The sequence below is a fragment of the Schistocerca cancellata genome, chromosome 2, assembly GCF_023864275.1.
Source record: "Schistocerca cancellata isolate TAMUIC-IGC-003103 chromosome 2, iqSchCanc2.1, whole genome shotgun sequence".
Taxonomy (NCBI): Eukaryota; Metazoa; Arthropoda; class Insecta; order Orthoptera; family Acrididae; genus Schistocerca; species Schistocerca cancellata.
Genome location: NC_064627.1, coordinates 15,293,578 through 15,312,669, shown reverse-complemented (window position 1 = coordinate 15,312,669; position 19,092 = coordinate 15,293,578). Strand labels below are relative to the sequence as shown.

Genomic DNA, 19,092 nt, shown 5'->3' with positions numbered 1-19,092 from the left:
ATCGTATGAAGTCTCTCACGCAGCAGGTCAACAGCTGGAGGCATGGTGCGACGTCGCGGAGGTTCAGGGCGGCGCGGCCGCGTCCACTGTGTCCGGGGTGGACGACGTGCGAGCGGTACAATCCGGCCGTTACGGCCGCTCCCGCGCGGCGCGTAAACAGAATTCCGGCCGCCGGCCCCTGTTGCCGTCCTGTGCGTCGTGCTATATACATCACGATCGGTCAAAGTGCCCCCAGCGTTGGGCCGTTTGTCGCAAATGTCATAAAAACGGTCACATTGCTAAAGTTTGCCGCTCAGCCTCAAAGGAATCGAAGGAAGCAAGTACAGAGGACATGGACGTTGACATTCAGGAAGTTTCATCGGGCCAGAATCCCGACGCATCGGCACGCAAACTCTTTATCGAGGTGTCGGTTCGGTCGCGCCGGTTACAACTGCAGGTAGATACGGGCGCGGCAGTTTCGTTGTTGAATGCACAAACGTATTCCGACCTTGGATCGCCCCCGTTGGCGCCAGTTTACCGGCGTCTACGCGGTTATGGTAAACAGTTCATTCCCCTCCTGGGTCAATTCACTACCGATGTGACTTACAAATCAGTCACTCGGCCTATTACTTTTATTGTTGTCAGTGATGCGAGCTCCGCTAACCTTTTTGGCCTGGATGCCTTTCAGGCTTTCGGTTTTTCTATCGCTGACACCATACAGTTGGTCTCCGAAGACGTTCCCTATCACTCATTGGAATCTTTGATCTCGGACTTTCCAGATATTTTTGAGGAGGGCCTGGGGCGTGTTTCAGATTTTGAAGCTCACTTAACGTTGAAGGCGTCGGCTCGCCCGCGTTTTCTACGCGCGAGGCAGATCCCATTGGCTCTCCGCCCTCAGGTAAAGGAAGAGCTCGACCGGCTGACAGCCCTGGGGGTCGTTCTTTCCATTTCTTCCAGTGAGTGGGCTTCGCCCCTCGTTATTGTCAAGAAGCCCTCGGGAAAATTACGTCTTTGTGGCGATTTTAAGGCCACCATTAATTCCCAATTGGTGGTGGACACCTATCCTTTACCTCGTGCTGATGAATTGTTCTCCGCCGTGGCGGGAGGCCACTATTTTTCGAAAATTGATCTGTCAGAGGCTTATCATCAGATACCACTTGATGAGGACTCCAAACGGCTGGCAGTCGTCAACACCCCGTTTGGCCTTTACCAATACCAGCGGTTGGCTTTTGGGATATCCAGTGCCCCGGCGATATTCCAGCGTTATCTTGAGCATGTCACGTCGACAATCCCTCATTGTATTAATTACCTGGATGACATCATTGTCACGGGCCGCAGCACGACGGACCACTTGCGCAACCTTCGCACCCTCTTTCTCAAATTCAGGTCTGTGGGCTTGCGTTGCAACCTGCATAAGTCAACCTTCTTCCAACCGTCCATTGAGTATGTGGGCTACACCATATCTCGGCACGGCATCCAGCCACTAGGAAGTTTGGTCCAAGGTATCGTCAACCTTCCTCGGCCCACTTCGCTGAAGGAGTTACAAGCTTTTTTAGGCAAGATAGCCTATTACCACCGGTTCATTCCCAGGGCTTCCACTATAGCCCACCCCCTGTACTGCCTTCTGCACAAGGGTGTTCCTTTTGATTGGTCGCCTGCATGCGAGCGAGCGTTCACCTCGTTGAAGGGCCTCCTCACGTCAGCCCCTTGTTTGGCTACTTTTGATCCCCATAAGCCGTTGGTCCTGGCTACGGATGCTTCGCAGTATGGGGTGGGGGCGGTCCTGGCCCATCGCAACGCAGATGGTTCCGAGCAACCACTGGCGTTTGCGTCGAAAACGCTTAGTCCCGCGCAGGCCCATTACTCCCAGGTGGAAAAAGAGGCTTTGGCCATTGTCTACGCTGTTACCAAGTTTCACCCTTTCTTGTATGGCACGAAGTTTCAGTTAATCACTGACCATAAGCCATTAATATCGTTATTTGGCCCCGCCTCTCAGATTCCGGATAGGGCAGCCCACAGACTCCAGCGCTGGGCCTTGTTCCTCTCTAAGTACCATTATGACATTCTTTTTCGCCCTACAGGCCAGCATGCCAACGCCGACGCTCTTTCCCGTCTTCCGGTGGGCCCGGACCCTACATTTGATCGAGAGGAGATTATGTGTTTTCATTTGGATGTGGCATCCCGCCAAGCGGTTGATGGCTTCCCGATCACTAGTTCTCGAGTCGCCAGGGAAACGGCGGCTGACCCGGTTCTCCGGCAAGTAGTTCGCCTCATTCAGCAGGGGTGGTCGTCCCGCCCTCCGGGCCGGGCCTCGGACCCTCTTCGTAATTATTTTCTTCTACGAGACCGTCTCTCGGTCTTGGAAGGAGTTCTCCTTCTGGCTACCGATGATACAGCTCCTCGCGTGGTTGTTCCTGCAAGTTTGCAAAGGGAAGTCCTCATGTTATTACATGAGGGGCACTGGGGTGTTTCCCGTACTAAAACCTTGGCTCGCAGACATGTGTACTGGCCCGGTATTGACAGAGAAATTGAGCACTTGGTGGCCGCCTGTTCCCAGTGTGCGAGCTAACAAGCATCTCCCAGGGCAGCGTTCTCTTCATGGCCACTGGCAACCCAAGCATGGGAACGCATTCACATCGATTTTGCGGGCCCGTTTCTCAATGGCTTTTGGCTCATTGTCACTGATGCTTATTCCCGATTCCCATATGTGGTTCGCTGCTCCTCAACCACTTCAGAAGTTGCAATCCAGGCACTAGCAAAAATCTTTTCTGTGGAAGGTCTGCCAATCACCCTGGTCTCGGACAATGGACCGCAGTTTCTTTCGCAGACCTTCCAGGATTTTTGTAGGCGCTTCGGTATTCGGCACGTTTGCTCTCCCCCCTTCCATCCACAATCGAATGGGGAAGCTGAGCGCATGGTGCGCACCTTTAAGACGCAGATGAAAAAGTATGTGCACGAATTTCCTGCGGAGGAAGCGTTGACGTTTTTCTTGACGGCATACCGGACCACACCAATGGGAGACCGCAGCCCCGCAGAGCTCCTCCATGGGCGTCAACCTAGGACTCTGCTGCACCTCCTCCAGCCTGGTCCTCGCCAGTCTTCCCAAAACGGAGTACCTGGCTTTCCACTGGGTATGTCAGTCTGGGCCCGTGGGTTTGGTCGCAATCCGCATTGGATTCCGGCGGTGGTCCTGCACCGCCATGGCCGCCGGCTCTATACCTTGCAGGCGGGGGACCGGGTGGTACGTCGTCACCAAAATCAGCTCCGTCCACGTTCGGGCACCCATCCTCCGACCTCTCGGACACCGGCTTCCCCATTGCCGGCACCTGTATTGGTTTCACAGGGGACGTTACCTCCTCTCCCCGCTGTGACTCTGCCACACTGCGATGGTTCTCAGCCTTGGCAGCCTCCAGTGGCTCCAGCACCGGCATCGCCGTCATTCGAGATGCCCCAGCGAGAGCCGGCCCCCCTAGCCGGCCCGGTTTCGCAGGGGGCTAGTTCCCCTGTGGTCGTCCCTTCCCCTTCGTCCCCGCCACTAGGTCTTGCCCCTCCTGAGGTGGAACAGGATCCAGACTTCGACAGCTTGTCGCCTGTGCTGTCCCGGGCTCCGGTTGTGGGACGACGGGGGCCTCTTCGTGTGGGTCACTTCCAGCCGTATTCGAAGGTTCCGGCTCGAGGGTTGGCAGATCCCCTCGACCCCGGCCATCCAATGGATGTGGAGGTCATCGCTCCTGCCCGACGCTCCACCTTCCGACGCAGTGGATCACAGTGGCTTCACCCCCTGAAGGAGGAGGAGTGTAGTAGCCACCAGAAAGATCGCGGGAGGCGCACATTGGCACGGCGCGTCACGAATGGTAGTCGCCGCCAGTAGAGTCCCGTCCACCAGAGGGCACGCGAGAATTCGGACGCGACCTCTGCCGGCGTAACAACAAGAACAACAACAACTCCGGCAGGACAGGCCGTGCGCAGTCAGTCAACATCGGGCATGCCTAGGACACAGTCCCGGTCTACGCTAAGTGAAGTGCGACGTAACGTGAACAGTGTTACTACATTATGGGTGCCAAATGATGTTGATGATGCTTTTATGATTTTAAATATGTGTTCATCTGGAAACTAGCAAGTATCTTCAGTAGATGGCCAGTGGAAGGAAAGTGCAGGACCGTGGTGATGGTGATGCATACAGCTTACCAAGATATTTTTTATTCTATTAAAACTTCACATATATTTCCCACACACTAAGCACTGTCATGCTGCATGGGTTGTAATGTGTAATGTTGTAGTTGCAGCAGCTGGAATTTGCATCTGTATAAAAGCCTTTAACTCTACCACTGGAAACTATGTGTACTCCATTCTGGTGTTGAAGTGGTAATTTTCTATTATCCTGGGAAGTGTGTGGTCTTGGCAAATCTTCTTTCCCAATCAGACTGAATTTGTTCGATTTCTTTCTGTGTAATATAAAAGATGGTAATGCCTGAAATGTTGATGTTGCAAAATTGCGTAATTTAAACTGATCAAAAGGAGTCAATATTTGGTTATCTGATGTCCTCTGTGTGTTGTGTACCAAGATACCACATAAGAAGAGTTTGTGACAGTTGGTACCTGAAGCACCACGGACATCCATCTGTTGTGGAAACATCACTGCACCCAAACCACCGTGCTGCCTGCAAGAATCAAATCCCCTGGAGTGGCAGCTCTACCAGGAAGGGAGACGCACACTTAAGTAGCCATAACACAAGCAGAATTTGTTAGTTACAAGTTGTATATCTGTCCAAGTCATTCAAGGGAGTTCCTTCAGAGCATTTGTCATGTCTTCAAGTCTTAACATTGTCGAGAGATATAGAAACAGTAGCCAACATATAGCCGGTGGTTAGTCATCAGTATGAACAAAACAAGGAATAGAATTGTCGTGTCAGGACAGAGACTACATGCTGAGAGATTTAACTGACAAGGAGAGTTCCCTAGTGGTGCCACTGGCTTTTAGAAACTATCTACATGGTGATGTTGATTAAGATCCTAGGTATCACACACTGCAGCCATTCTCCCTGGAGGGCCCTCATTTGCGAGTAACTGGGGGGGGGAATCAGAATTTTGTGTGACACTCAGTATCATTAAATAATTTACGAGTTATAATGTGGTATAATGTATAGGATAACAGATTCATGTACAAGAGGTTGTGGGTTAGAATCTTGTCTACTACAGCAAGTCTTTTTTTATTTTTAAATCTTTGTCAAAATGACTTTGATCATCATGATTTAACCCTTCGAATGTCAAGGTAACGATCTATCATCACCCCCTACTGACGCTAATACTGTCAGCATACCAATTTGTTGGTACTCTGCTCCATCTTGTTTAGCTTACAGAATTGGGCGCTAGATGGTGTTGGCATGCTGATTACAGATGCTCTTTGCCTCGAGTTATGTGTAAGTCAATAGCTATCATCAATTGAGCATCATTTCAGTGAAATATTAGCGTTCAATTATTTCACTTTTGCATAGTTTGTTTATTGATGTCATGTTTCGCAGTACATGCTTACAAACTATTATTGCATTCCACGTTCTTGTTTTTGTGCAGTACTGTTATTTATCATAGTTTCTGTGTGTTTTTCTTCATGTTACGAGTTTACAGTTTGTTTATTTTCTCCACTTTTTGTGAAAAATGCAACCTACACCAAGCCACAGCAGAGGACTTACCAACAAAGACATTTGTGAAATTTTAGAACTTACTAGTGATACAGAGCGTTTTAGCAAAAGTAGGAACAGTTCAGAAAGTGACAGTGATGTACTTGACGATATTGTAAATGAAAGTGAAAATGAAATGGAAGATGTACAATACACTGAAGTAATTGCACCTGAAACACTACAGCCATTACCACATCCATTCCAAGAGCTGCCAGGACCAAAACATATGCGGTGAGCAGGATCTCCTGTGATACAATATTTAAATCTATTCTTTTCTACAACATTGCTGCAGCTTATTCTAACCGAAACAAATCACTCAGCTACACAGTTTATAACTCAACATGCTATATTGCTCTACATTGTCCAAACTGTGTAAGAAATGGAAGAATGTGACAAGCACCAAGGTAAGAGGATTTATTGTTTGTTTACTAAATGTGGGACTCAATGAAAGGCCCACAATGCTCCTCATACTGGAGCACTAAACTGTCACAGGCATTTCCATGGTTTGGTAAAATGTTTTCTGCCCACCATTTTAAGCATCTTATGAAATTCTTTCATCTTGTAGATAGTGAGAAATGTCCAGCACCAGGCCATCCTGATTATGACCCATGTATCAGGTACCAGCCATTGGTAGATCATGCTAATATATTTAGACATCATGAGACACGTGATGAACAACTTAGTATTGATGAGAGTCTAGTTGGCACTAAATGTCACACTTACCTATTACAGTATTTGCCAAACAAACACCACCACCAACGGGGAATCAAATTCTAGATGCTGTGTGACTCTATAACGCACTATTGTCGTGGGTTTTATACTTACAGAGGTGCCAAAAGCCATGAAGATACGGCTGAGATTGCAAGACATGGCTTAGGTTACTGTGTTGTCCAGAAGTTACTGTGTTTGGGCAATTATTTGAATGAGGGATATATCTTTGTGGACAACTTTTCATTTCAGTACCACTTGTAAAAAGTCTTTATAAATTAGGTACATACATTACTGGCACTGTAAGAAAAAAAAGAGGAAATATTTTCCAGAGCAATTTTGAAAAAAATTTTGGAATTGGGGAAAAGATGTCAGTCAGGTCCAGTACTAGAATGTGCGTACCAAGAGAAAAAATCTCGGCCCACCCTCGTTCTCTTACTGTCAAGTAAAGTTGGTGCTGGTGACGTTGAAGACCAAAATAAAAATGAAACAGTAAAAATTCCGAAATAATACACCAGTACAACCAGTATATGAGTGGGATAGACACATCTGACATGATGCTGTATGCGTATTTGGTCGAAAGGCGAACTCGCCATTACTGGAAGAAGGTAGCTCTTAACATAATGTCAAGAATGGTGCTGAACTCTTACATATTATACAAAGAGCATAATAAAGGAAGCAAATTTGTTTCCAGATATTTATATACTGTAATGATAATTGAAGCCTTGTCAGATGAATGTCCGACCATCCTGATTTATGTTTTGCGTGATTTCCCTAAATCGTTCCAGGCAAATGCCAGGATGGTTCCTTTGAAAGGGCACGGCTGACTTCCTTCCCCATCCTTCCCTAATCCGATGATATCAATGACCTTGCTGTCTGGTCTCTTTCCCCAAACAACCCAACCCAACTCAGATGAATGGCTGCAAGAAAAACATCCAACTGATGATCCTCGTGGTTCTCTGGGTTTGAGAAAACTTCCAGAGAAGAAAGAGTCAAGATGCTGTGTGTGTACTAGTGAGGGAAGGAAAAGAAGGTCAAGAACTGTTTGTAATAGATGTAATAAGGGGTTGCATGGTGAATTTTTTCCTAAACGCAAATGGTTAAGTCATACTGTAGACATGGAAATTCTGTAATGTTCTCTTCAAATAAGTAATTATTATCTTTCCAAATAATAACACAAATTTCATATCTCTCATGCACAGGTACGTGCCGAGCAAAACTGTGAGGGACGGGAAAAACCCACCGTGGTACAACAACAAAGTTAGGAAACTACTGCGAAAGCAAAGAGAGCTTCACTCCAAGTTTAAACGCAGCCAAAACCTCTCAGACAAACAGAAGCTAAACGATGTCAAAGTTAGCGTAAGGCGGGCTATGCGTGAAGCGTTCAGTGAATTCGAAAGTAAAATACTAGGTACTGACTTGACAGAAAATCCTAGGAAGTTCTGGTCTTACGTTAAATCAGTAAGTGGCTCGAAACATCATGTCCAGACACTCCGGGATGATGATGGCATTGAAACAGAGGATGACAAGCGTAAAGCTGAAATACTAAACACCTTTTTCCAAAGCTGTTTCACAGAGGAAGACCGCACTGCAGTTCCTTCTCTAAATCCTCGCACCAACGAAAAAATGGCTGACATTGAAATAAGTGTCCAAGGAATAGAAAAGCAACTGGAATCACTCAACAGAGGAAAGTCCACTGGACCTGACGGGATACCAATTCGATTCTACACAGAGTACGCGAAAGAACTTGCCCCCCTTCTAACAGCCGTGTACCGCAAGTCTCTAGAGGAACAGAAGGTTCCAAATGATTGGAAAAGAGCACAGGTAGTCCCAGTCTTCAAGAAGGGTCGTCGAGCAGATGCGCAAAACTATAGACCTATCTCTCTGACGTCGATCTGTTGTAGAATTTTAGAACATGTCTTTTGCTCGAGTATCATGTCGTTTTTGGAAACTCAGAATCTACTATGTAGGAATCAACATGGATTCCGGAAACAGCGATCGTGTGAAACCCAACTCGCATTATTTGTTCATGAAACCCAGAAAATATTAGATACAGGCTCCCAGGTAGATGCCATTTTCCTTGACTTCCGGAAGGCGTTCGATACAGTTCCGCACTGTCGCCTGATAAACAAAGTAAGAGCCTACGGAATATCAGACCAGCTGTGTGGCTGGATTGAAGAGTTTTTAGCAAACAGAACACAGCATGTTGTTCTCAATGGAGAGACATCTACAGACGTTAAAGTAACCTCTGGCGTGCCACAGGGGAGTGTTATGGGACCATTGCTTTTCACAATATATATAAATGACCTAGTAGATAGTGTCGGAAGTTCCATGCGGCTTTTCGCGGATGATGCTGTAGTATACAGAGAAGTTGCAGCATTAGAAAATTGTAGCGAAATGCAGGAAGATCTGCAGCGGATAGGCACTTGGTGCAGGGAGTGGCAACTGACCCTTAACTTAGACAAATGTAATGTATTGCGAATACATAGAAAGAAGGATCCTTTATTGTATGATTATATGATAGCGGAACAAACACTGGTAGCAGTTACTTCTGTAAAATATCTGGGAGTATGCGTGCGGAACGATTTGAAGTGGAATGATCATATAAAATTAATTGTTGGTAAGGCGGGTACCAGGTTGAGATTCATTGGGAGAGTCCTTAGAAAATGTAGTCCATCAACAAAGGAGGTGGCTTACAAAACACTCGTTCGACCTATACTTGAGTATTGCTCATCAGTGTGGGATCCGTACCAGATCGGGTTGACGGAGGAGATAGAGAAGATCCAAAGAAGAGCGGCGCGTTTCGTCACAGGGTTATTTGGTAACCGTGATAGCGTTACGGAGATGTTTAACAAACTCAAGTGGCAGACTCTGCAAGAGAGGCGCTCTGCATCGCGGTGTAGCTTGCTCGCCAGGTTTCGAGAGGGTGCGTTTCTGGATGAGGTATCGAATATATTGCTTCCCCCTACTTATACCTCCCGAGGAGATCACGAATGTAAAATTAGAGAGATTAGAGCGCGCACAGAGGCTTTCAGACAGTCGTTCTTCCCGCGAACCATACGCGACTGGAACAGGAAAGGGAGATAATGACAGTGGCACGTAAAGTGCCCTCCGCCACACACCGTTGGGTGGCTTGCGGAGTATAAATGTAGATGTAGATGTAGATGTCATTTTACTCAGAAAAGTGTGTAGATTCTATGGACTGTAGTTATCCTTCATAAATTGAAGCACAGTGTTGGATATATAGAATCAAAGTCAAATTTATAATATTAAAAAAAAATATTTTATTTGGACTGTCACAATCAAATTCTTTTGAAACATTATGAGAATCTGTGGAAGCCATAATATTCTACACACTTTTATGGATAAATGGTAATTTTTTAAAGTGAATACTGTGTGAAATATAGCGATTTAAATGGAAGGTAGCATAATGGTATAAATATGCATAACATTTTTAGCACACACCACTCCAAATTGGCTGACTGCAAAAGGGTTAAATGTAATTTTAGTAATTTCCATTCCTTTGCCACATAATTTTAATAATAATGTCAACTTCCTCATTTGCTCTCATTTTTTGTCCTATCATTCTTTCTCCACTTGAAAACTTTGTTCACATTTTTTAATTGATTTAATGTATTAATTTCTATTAAACTTCTTTTGTTGTATCACCATGTTGCTTTGTCTACATTATTGTGTTATATATCTGTTTCTCATTTTGCTTCAATTTTGTTTTACTTATAAACCCATCTTTCATCTAAATTTTCATCTGCATCATTTTGTCCATAGTGCACTAGGTATTTAGATTATGTTTTAAGTGTTTGTATGATGATCACTGTGCAAAAAAAATTGCACATCTGTTAACAAAGATACATTTTTTACAACATTGCACAAATATAAATAGATTATTTTGCCTTTTTTAACTGATAGATTGGAATTTTCAAATAATTAAATATTATAATAGCTAAATATAATTAAATTCATATTCATTTAAATTATATAAAGGAAAAATGAAACAAATGACAAAGTTCATACAGTAATTAAAATAATGTGACAATTGACTAGAAACAAAAAGTTACGTTTAAACAAATTAACTGAATAAAAATAATAGAGTAATAATTTTAATAAAGACTTAAAAATAAAAAAATAAGAAATTTAGTGCATCAGCCAAGATTTAAACCTACTACCTCCTGCATGTGTTCCTGTTACACTATCCATTATATCATACAACCAGACTAGACAATTCCAGTTTTTAACGCTATTGAGTGTCACACAAAATTTCGATTTATTTTTTTGTTCCTTCAATTACTAGCAAATGAGGGCCCATCGTGGTGAATGGTTGCAGTGTGCGATACCTGGGATCTTTACCCACATCGCCATATAGACAGATTCGAAAAGTTGATTCCACTGCTCAGGATCTCTCCTTGTGAATACTGTTACTGATTTTGTTGAGCAACATTTATACAATATTTTTTGAAGGACCACACTGCCATTTGAATGTTTTATTGTTTATGTCTTTAAAACATTATGATACTATCATTAAATACTAGATACATGTTCTCATCTTTTATTTACCAATGTAAGCCTGTTTTTACTAAATGTGATGTGTTCCTTCAATTATTTTCTGATCTCTTACAAAATAATGATTCCACATCTGGCATTTGGTGGGGAGTTATTGTTTTTCTTAATTTTTGACCAAGTTTGAGCATGACAACATGTTAAATGTCCTGCAATATATGTTAAAGGCATACAATCAAATATTTGAAAATGGCTTAAAAGGCTGAAACTTGGGTTGTACTTTAATAAACAATAAAACAATCAAATGGCAGTGCGTACCTTTAAAAAGTTAGTATTGTCAATTTGGAACTGTTCTTAGATTAGCTGCATCAAGATAGAAGATTAGTTTTCTTTCAACTTTAGTTCAGAGAACATTATTTAGTTTGTGCTAATGTAACTGTTGTCAGTGGAGCACAGATAGATTAAACCTACATTCTACAATTGCTGTAACCAGTGTTAACAATTTGAGGAATGTATTTTACAATTTGCAATTCTGTGATACTTTTATTGTTTGTGGGCTGCCCTAGGACCCACACATCCATCCTATTGGGATAGCTGTATTACCCTTTTTCATCAGCAGCAATAGCTTCATCATAGTGGACACCCCCAGTTCACAACAAAATGCAGACTAACATGAGGTGCCAGTCTTTTATCTGTTTCTCCATTGCTATTACAGGGGATTTTCCATAGCTGCTTTTAAAGAAATTCCACTCATCAGAGATACAAAAGTTTGTTTCATGCAGGCATAAATTAATAAAATTCTTATAATGGGCTGTAGATCCATCACTAAAGTGGCAAATGTACTTCATATTGTTATCCTCAAATATTTGATCAGCCTCATATGAATGTATGAACTGGAATGGTATCATAACAAAGTAAGTTGCTACTAATATAGACACTTACGCTGTAGCTCTATACCAACAAAATGAATTACATAGGGATGTAATGTGGCTTGGCTGTTCTCCCAATGAAATCATTGAACAGTATCCTAAAAAAACAAATGAATAGTTCACAGCAAAATGTAAATGAATAGTTCAAGATTTTCATTTAGGTGCTGCAGATATGATCTTTGGTATTTTAAAATGAAATGGTGGTATATCAAACCATGAAGCTTTAGATCCAGTTCCTCCATTAACTCTTCTACTGTTGTATGATGCGTCTCTGGTATCTTCTCTTTCAACATGATCCCATTAGTGGCTGAAACCACACATAACACTATCGTTTTTGGGTGGTTGGAAATGGGCCCATTTTCATTCATTCAGTGAATTTCCTGCCTTTTTGAAGAAGTATGGCTGTCAGTATATGTAATTAAAAATCTAGTTGGTAATATATTCTTATTCAGCACAAAAAGTCATTTGAGTGTACAAAAGCATGGGATCTTAACTGATACCCTAACTTTGCACATTGTTATCTATTTAGATGGTCCAAACTTGGAACCCATATTTATGATAAGCTGTAGAAATGGAACCAAAGGAGATATAGAGCTATGGTCCAAACTTGGAACCCATATTTACGAGAAGCCGTAGAAATGGAACCAAAGGAGATATAGGGCTGATACTTTGTACAAATATGTTCAAGACATTATGGAGCCTTCCCATAAAATTTTGTTACATATGGAAACAGTCCTGTTGCACCCTGGTCTGCTTCATGTGAAATGACCCAGCACCACATCATGCATAACTCATTTAATTGTGGTACGGTTCTTACTATGGGCTCTGCTGGAGAAGTTGGTATGGTTGGTGCAAACACAGTACCCTTGATGAATCCCTACAAGAAAAGCATCAAGAGATGTCAGGTCAGATATGTGTGATGGGTTTTTAATTAGCAGACTTTGACCATGTACTCGCTCTTCGGGATGTAGTCAGGATTGGAAATCAGTGTCACCTAATAATTAATATGTGGTGCTCATATATATAAACCACGTATAAGTTTGTTTACTCATGGAGAAGGGGAACTATATGATGAGGCTTGGTAGGATGACGAAAGTAGCCTCAGACTCATCTTGGAGGAGAAAGGATATGTAAAAGCAAAGAAGACCAAGTCATTTACCATCTATTCTGGTGGTGGCTAGGAACTGAAGCAAGAGACTTTTTTGGCTGTGGCTATGAGACCCTGCAGTCTCATAACTGAAGTGATCCTGCAATGTGATTTGATTGGCAGAGAGGCTGACCTGATGACTATTCAGATTATTTCTACATTTGTTCACTGATTGAGAATTGCTTGGCATTCACGAGTTTAGTGGACTGTGGTATAAGGATGTAGACAGCGTTACATAAGGAGGTTTGGGTTTGTCTAGGGAATGTGCACATATACCCCAAGCGGTTCAAGTGATCACTTATGAATAGTGGGGAACTGGGGTTACAATCCTCATCCAGAACAATTTTTTGTATGTCACTATTGGGCAGTACATCTCTACCTCATACTGCTGATGTCAAGGAATTGGCAGACAGCCAATAAAATATGAAGTATTACATACAGCTGTGGATTGTTTACAGTGTTTGTTCTTTCACACGTGCACGTAAGTATTTGGACTGCATCAGTATAAAACTGTTGATTGTTGATGCATAAATGAGAAGGTGATGAATGAGAAAGCTGGCCTCTTTGTAAAATTCCAGTAATAAAAATTTCTCATGTTTGGAGCCTAGACACACCTTGTACAACCAATCCATTTACCTGGAGAGTGGTTATTAAGCAAATCCGAAACATGGGTGATATGAAATGCACACTGCATTCATGATCAACTTCATCAATGAGTGGGATTTAAAATTTTTCCAGCAAATGTAAGTTCCCTATTCCAGTGACTGTTTTCTCTCGGAAAAAGAAAGGCCCATGAACCCTACTCAGGATCAATTCTCAAAAGACATTAACTTTTTGGCCGTCATGAACATTTTCCACAATTTGTCATTGATTCTCTCTGCTCCCATTTCTATTGTTGTGTTTTTTAACTTTACCACTTAAATGAAAAGTTAACTCTTCAATAAAGATAATATTTCCAGTGAAATGTACATTTTATCTAATCACTAATATTTTTCCACGAGAATCATTATGAACAATATTATTAGCTTCTTTAAGTTCTTGTATCATTGTTAGTTTTTACAATACATGTCATTTCATCTCAAACAGTCACACATGGAGTGCCCAACTCACGAGAACTATACCCAGTTAGTTTTGTAGGACTGTTGATGACCTTTGCCTCTGTTTCTATACAGTGTTGTCTAACACACTTGATCAACCTCAGGAATTTTTTATGACTAACCAAGCGCCCAGTTCTAAAAAAACATTTATGCCATTCACAAGTGATAATTCTAGTGGGAGTATCTTTAATGTACTAGGTATGAAAATTGCATTGCACAGTTGTCTTGGAGTTTCATTCTCCAAACCGAAAAACATAGCGTTCGCACTATGGGCCAGTGAATTCAGCCATCCTTGCTACAACTGTCACTAACACTTGACTTTATGTGATTCATAATAGCTTAGTACAAGGATTAAAACTGATCTATTTTCCTACAAAGTTATTCTGAGACGAGGTCTGTAGTTGCACAAATGAATTTGTGAAAATTTCTGAACCTATTAAGTCCTTTTAGAAGGAGTTTATTTTTCTCCTGGAAGCCTCTAAAATCTCCAGTGTTTTTTGGTGTACAGTAGAAGAACACACTGCAGATGCAAACCCTTGTGTGAAACCGTCATCCCCCAAGGTAACAGAGCACAAGGCGTATCTACACAGCAGTCCCATCTTCTCCAATGGTGATCATGGCATTCAGTAGCAATCACTGAACAACAGATGGCATTGCAAGACATTCCACCTACTGTGTGTCAGCGTACGGATTGTCGTTTGCTGCCAAAGATGTGGCCTAGCGTCAGATGCCGGCAGATAAAACTTTGACACTTTTTTTAGATGATGTTTCCAAACACAGATTCCTATCCTCAATTTGTTCCTCAAGGCACCCTACACAGTCCCTCGATGATCCTTGCAACGTATCTCGGACAGCCTGTATACTTGTACTTAGCTTTGATCATCAGATTGTACAGGCCCCAATGCTCTTCAACAGAAACAGTTAACACCATTTACAGCTTCAAGTTTATACCAGTACTGCACAAGACAGTTCCTTTGAAGCTCTCGACATCTGTCTGCGACAGGAAGGAATAAAACTAAATACTGTAGCATAATTTTGATGTACAGAGATGTTGCAACCTATTTCCTCACTATAACACATATTACATTCTAGGTAAAGATATGCTAACAGTACTGTACCTGTAAATACACTAAGATTAATCTTGTGTAACTTCATAAGTTTAAATACCTGCAGCGAACCTATTAATTTAGCTAATCAGAGCAGAAATTCAATAATGAGACGCTCCTCAAGTGAATGAGTTGGCTATGTAGCACGACTGAAAAGCAATTTGCACAAATGTGACCTTTATCTTCAAAATTTAAATGTATAATGAACTTTTAGTTTCAGAACTACCAAAGGCAGCAGACATTTAATAATAATGAAAATAAATAAATACATAAATAAATTATGTTCGGTTTGTAAAATTAGATGAACACTGCACTCGCGCTAAACAAAAGTTTGAATGGTAATATTATGACATGTCAGTTTTGTGAGAACTTGAGAAAAATAATTCTCAGAAAGATTGAAATGATATGTCAATATTTTAGAAATTGTTATGATGTTTCAGGTGAAACTGCTATTTTCCCTGAATTTCTCCTTACATTTTCTTCTCAAAGTAATAAAATCAAATAATTTTGAATCTTAACTTTAATACTGCATGTGTTTTACAGCTTTTTGTTGGAGCAATGGGACCTCCTGGGGGTGGATCAAATGAAATCACGGGACGCTTCATAAGGCATTTGATGTTAATATCCATTGATTCTTTTCCCGATAATACACTTACAAAAATCTTTGGAGCCATTATTGACTGGCATTTCAGCAAAGGATTTGATTCAAATGTTACAAGATTTGGAAAGGTAAATATTAATTGTAATTCTAATTTACTTTTAACTACTCCGTATGACAGTAAATCATTAAGACATACTCTATGGAATATAGTCTCCAGACACCCACCATAAAACATTTTGTTTCACCTCACATTATGATATATGACGTAGCAAATAGTCTTCACAGGTTTGTCGCACAGCAAACCCATGAAGACTATTTACAACATATGTGCCAGGGAAGTTTGAAGAGACACATATCTGATGTATATCAAAAATACTTTGAAAAAGTCTGAAATGAGATTCTAAAACATAAAAAAGGAAAATATTGTATGTAAGCATACTTCTGGAAATAGCTAATTTAATAGTTAGTATTGAAATAGAATTTTGCAATGGAACATCATTGCACAAGTTGTAGCAAAAAGAACTATCCAGTTTGGCACATCTATATTTCTGAAAGTAATAAACATGTACAATGAATGTGGTTCTCTGGTGAACAGGAAACTCAAAAAATTTACTTTTCATAAGTGTTCAATGTGCCCCCTTGAGATGGACAGCATATGTCAATGCAGTGTTCAAATTGTTCCCACACTGCAGTGAGCATGTCTTGAATTACATGTTCCAAAGCTCTTGTTATAAGATGTCTCAGTTCATTAATTGTTATTGGTGATGGAGGCATATAAAGTTTGTCCTAAGCCCCCACAACAAATAAACACATACAGTCTGGTCCTGTGACCTTGGAGCTACAGTGTAACTGATCCATCATTCAGTAATCCTTAGATTTAAAAATTCCCACACTTCCAGATGCCCGTGTGGTGGTGCCCCATCCTGTTGGTAAATTAAGTCGTTTGACTCTGTCTCCAACTGTGGGAAAAGAAAGTTCTCAAGCATATGAAGAGATGGGGTAGGAGGCAAATTCATATTCTTGAGGAAGAAAGCCTGGCATCACAAAGCGCCTAGCATCTAGCGAACATAGGTATATCGATTGTTCAAATGATTTTGAAAAGCATCCCTGTTGGTTTTTGAAAATTTTTTGAACACATTCTAAGTTGATTTCTGAATGAATCATAAGTTGATATTTGGATGCATGCATAGTGTATGTGATGGCTCTGCCAGTGTAATCCTCATCGCATCTAGAAATAAATTTTCCTGCAGACAAAAGGGGACGGGGCTGTAAGAGTTGAGCAGAATAAAGCCGAATGGGTGATTGCCAACTGCTGTTTGTTTATGTGATTGACTGGGTATGTGAATGATCAGCATTTTTTTAATTACTAACAAAGTCCATAGATTCAGACTACCAGAGTGGAAATAAATGACTAGCAGGAATACCAGGTAAAAAAGATTATGTATTATCTTCTCGGTGTATCTACGAAAATGAAATTTTGACAGAAAATTTTTGGTCGGATCGCTAAACTAGAAAGAACAAGTTGTATAGTCACCAGCTAGCAGTCGCTTAAGTTATATAGTGGGAGTAGCATGGAAAACACTTTGTACTTATGTGTAATAATGTCTAATCGGAGAATAATTGCTTGATAACTAAACGGGTGATTCTGGTAGGGTTAGTGGAGTTAACCGGAGAATGAGTTTTGGCAATGGTAGGAATAGTTACAGAATTATTGATGAGAATTGTTTGTTAGAATGAGGAAGGAGAAGAAACAGGAACATCACACATATTATGGAAGAATAAGATGATTCCAAATTTATCCAAAAATTTCGTACTACTTCTTTTCGATCTCATGCTTGAGAAACTGGAGCGTATGAATGAAATGTGGAACTATTACCTAACATAAGGCTTTCTGCTTGTAGTAGGCCAGATGGGCATTTTATATTGGTACTTTGTGAATTATATTCTGTCATATTATAAAAATGACCATTATTACCAAAACAGTCTCACTTATTTGGTGTGTGTTACAATTGCTGCAGTATTAGAAAAGCCTCTTTTCTTTTATCTAGCAGACAGTGACAAAATAGACATAATCAGATCGAGAAACCACACCAGTCTTGGGTACTAGTTGTATTAACAGCTTTTTGAGTAGTAGAAAACGACATTTTGATTTTTCATCTAGAAAAATCGTTTGACAAATTTTGATGAAGTAGCAGGTTCTTTCGCAGAAAGGAAAGCACACCATGTAAAGCTGTAGTAAGATTAGAGAGAAAAAAAAAAACGCTAGGATTTATGCACTGAAGAAATGTGTACTGTCTGGATTGTCTCATGCCTTTACTGGTTTTATGTATCCTATATTTAATTTTCTGTCTCACAGAACAGCAAGTTATTAGCTAATAGGCAATAAATAGTCCAAATTTTCTGAAGAGTTCTTGTTCTTCTGTTTACAAATAATCCCATCCAGTATTAATTGCAATTTTTTTCCTTATTCTCCCCCCCCCCCCCCCCCCCTCCCCCCTCCCGTCCTATTTCAAACGCTCAATGGATATGGGTTGGAGGGCTGCTACCATCTGGTATTGCCCCGGTTGGAAATATCATAGGTCGGAGGAGTCTCTGTTAGAGTGGGAGGGGGATGGGGGTAGGTGAGTAGTCTCCACGTGATCTGTGTTTACATTTAGTGATCTTTCTGTTTCCTCTTCATTTACTGCTCTCACATCAAATGAAAACAAAGTGATTTCTGTGGCTGGGAGCTATCAAGTGAATTAAAATGCATTCACATAATTACGGAAAGCTAAAATATGTTAATAGTTTCAGATTTGATTTTATTTCCACCTTTCTGACAGTCAAGAATTAGTCGCCCTGCAGAATAATGAATTACTTATGTTGCTTTGCTCAAGAAATTCAGCTTTTATCTATCTTTTCCACTGAAGCAGCCAATTTATTTGAAACTAAGTGTTTACCACACTATTGGCTAGTTTCAACTGTTTGCTGCATTTCAAGTGCACATTTCATCTTCTAGCATGTATGGCATTATGCCATAATAAAGAACTCAATATGAGATAATACTGTACTGGTACTCCAAGAAAATTTACATCCTGAAAACCACACTGAAGAACTTAATATCAGGTCGAGGCCTACTTCGTTGCCAGTCTGGACATACGAATGTGCAGTTTAAGGCAAATTATGCATTTTTGTATAGTTCACAAAATTCCGATGCTCTTGGAGTATCCTCTGATGTTTTGTTTCTTTTATGACATGATGTAAGATCTTTTAATGCTTTACACATATGTGCTTCCTACGTCATCGCAGCTGCACAATCGCGGTGACGCCTCTTATCTGCCGCTCTCTAGCAA

The 19,092-nt window shown here is 41.3% G+C and overlaps 1 protein-coding gene across 1 annotated transcript in view; it reads left to right on the top strand.

Annotated features, from left to right (window-relative positions):
- LOC126163202 (dynein axonemal heavy chain 3) overlaps positions 1 to 19,092 on the top strand; it is a 1,221,238-nt gene that overhangs the window by 597,620 nt on the left and 604,526 nt on the right. The window contains exon 34 of the mRNA XM_049920156.1: positions 15,703 to 15,888. Within this exon, the coding sequence (XP_049776113.1) occupies positions 15,703 to 15,888 (186 nt within the window). The remainder of the gene's footprint in view (positions 1 to 15,702; positions 15,889 to 19,092) is intronic.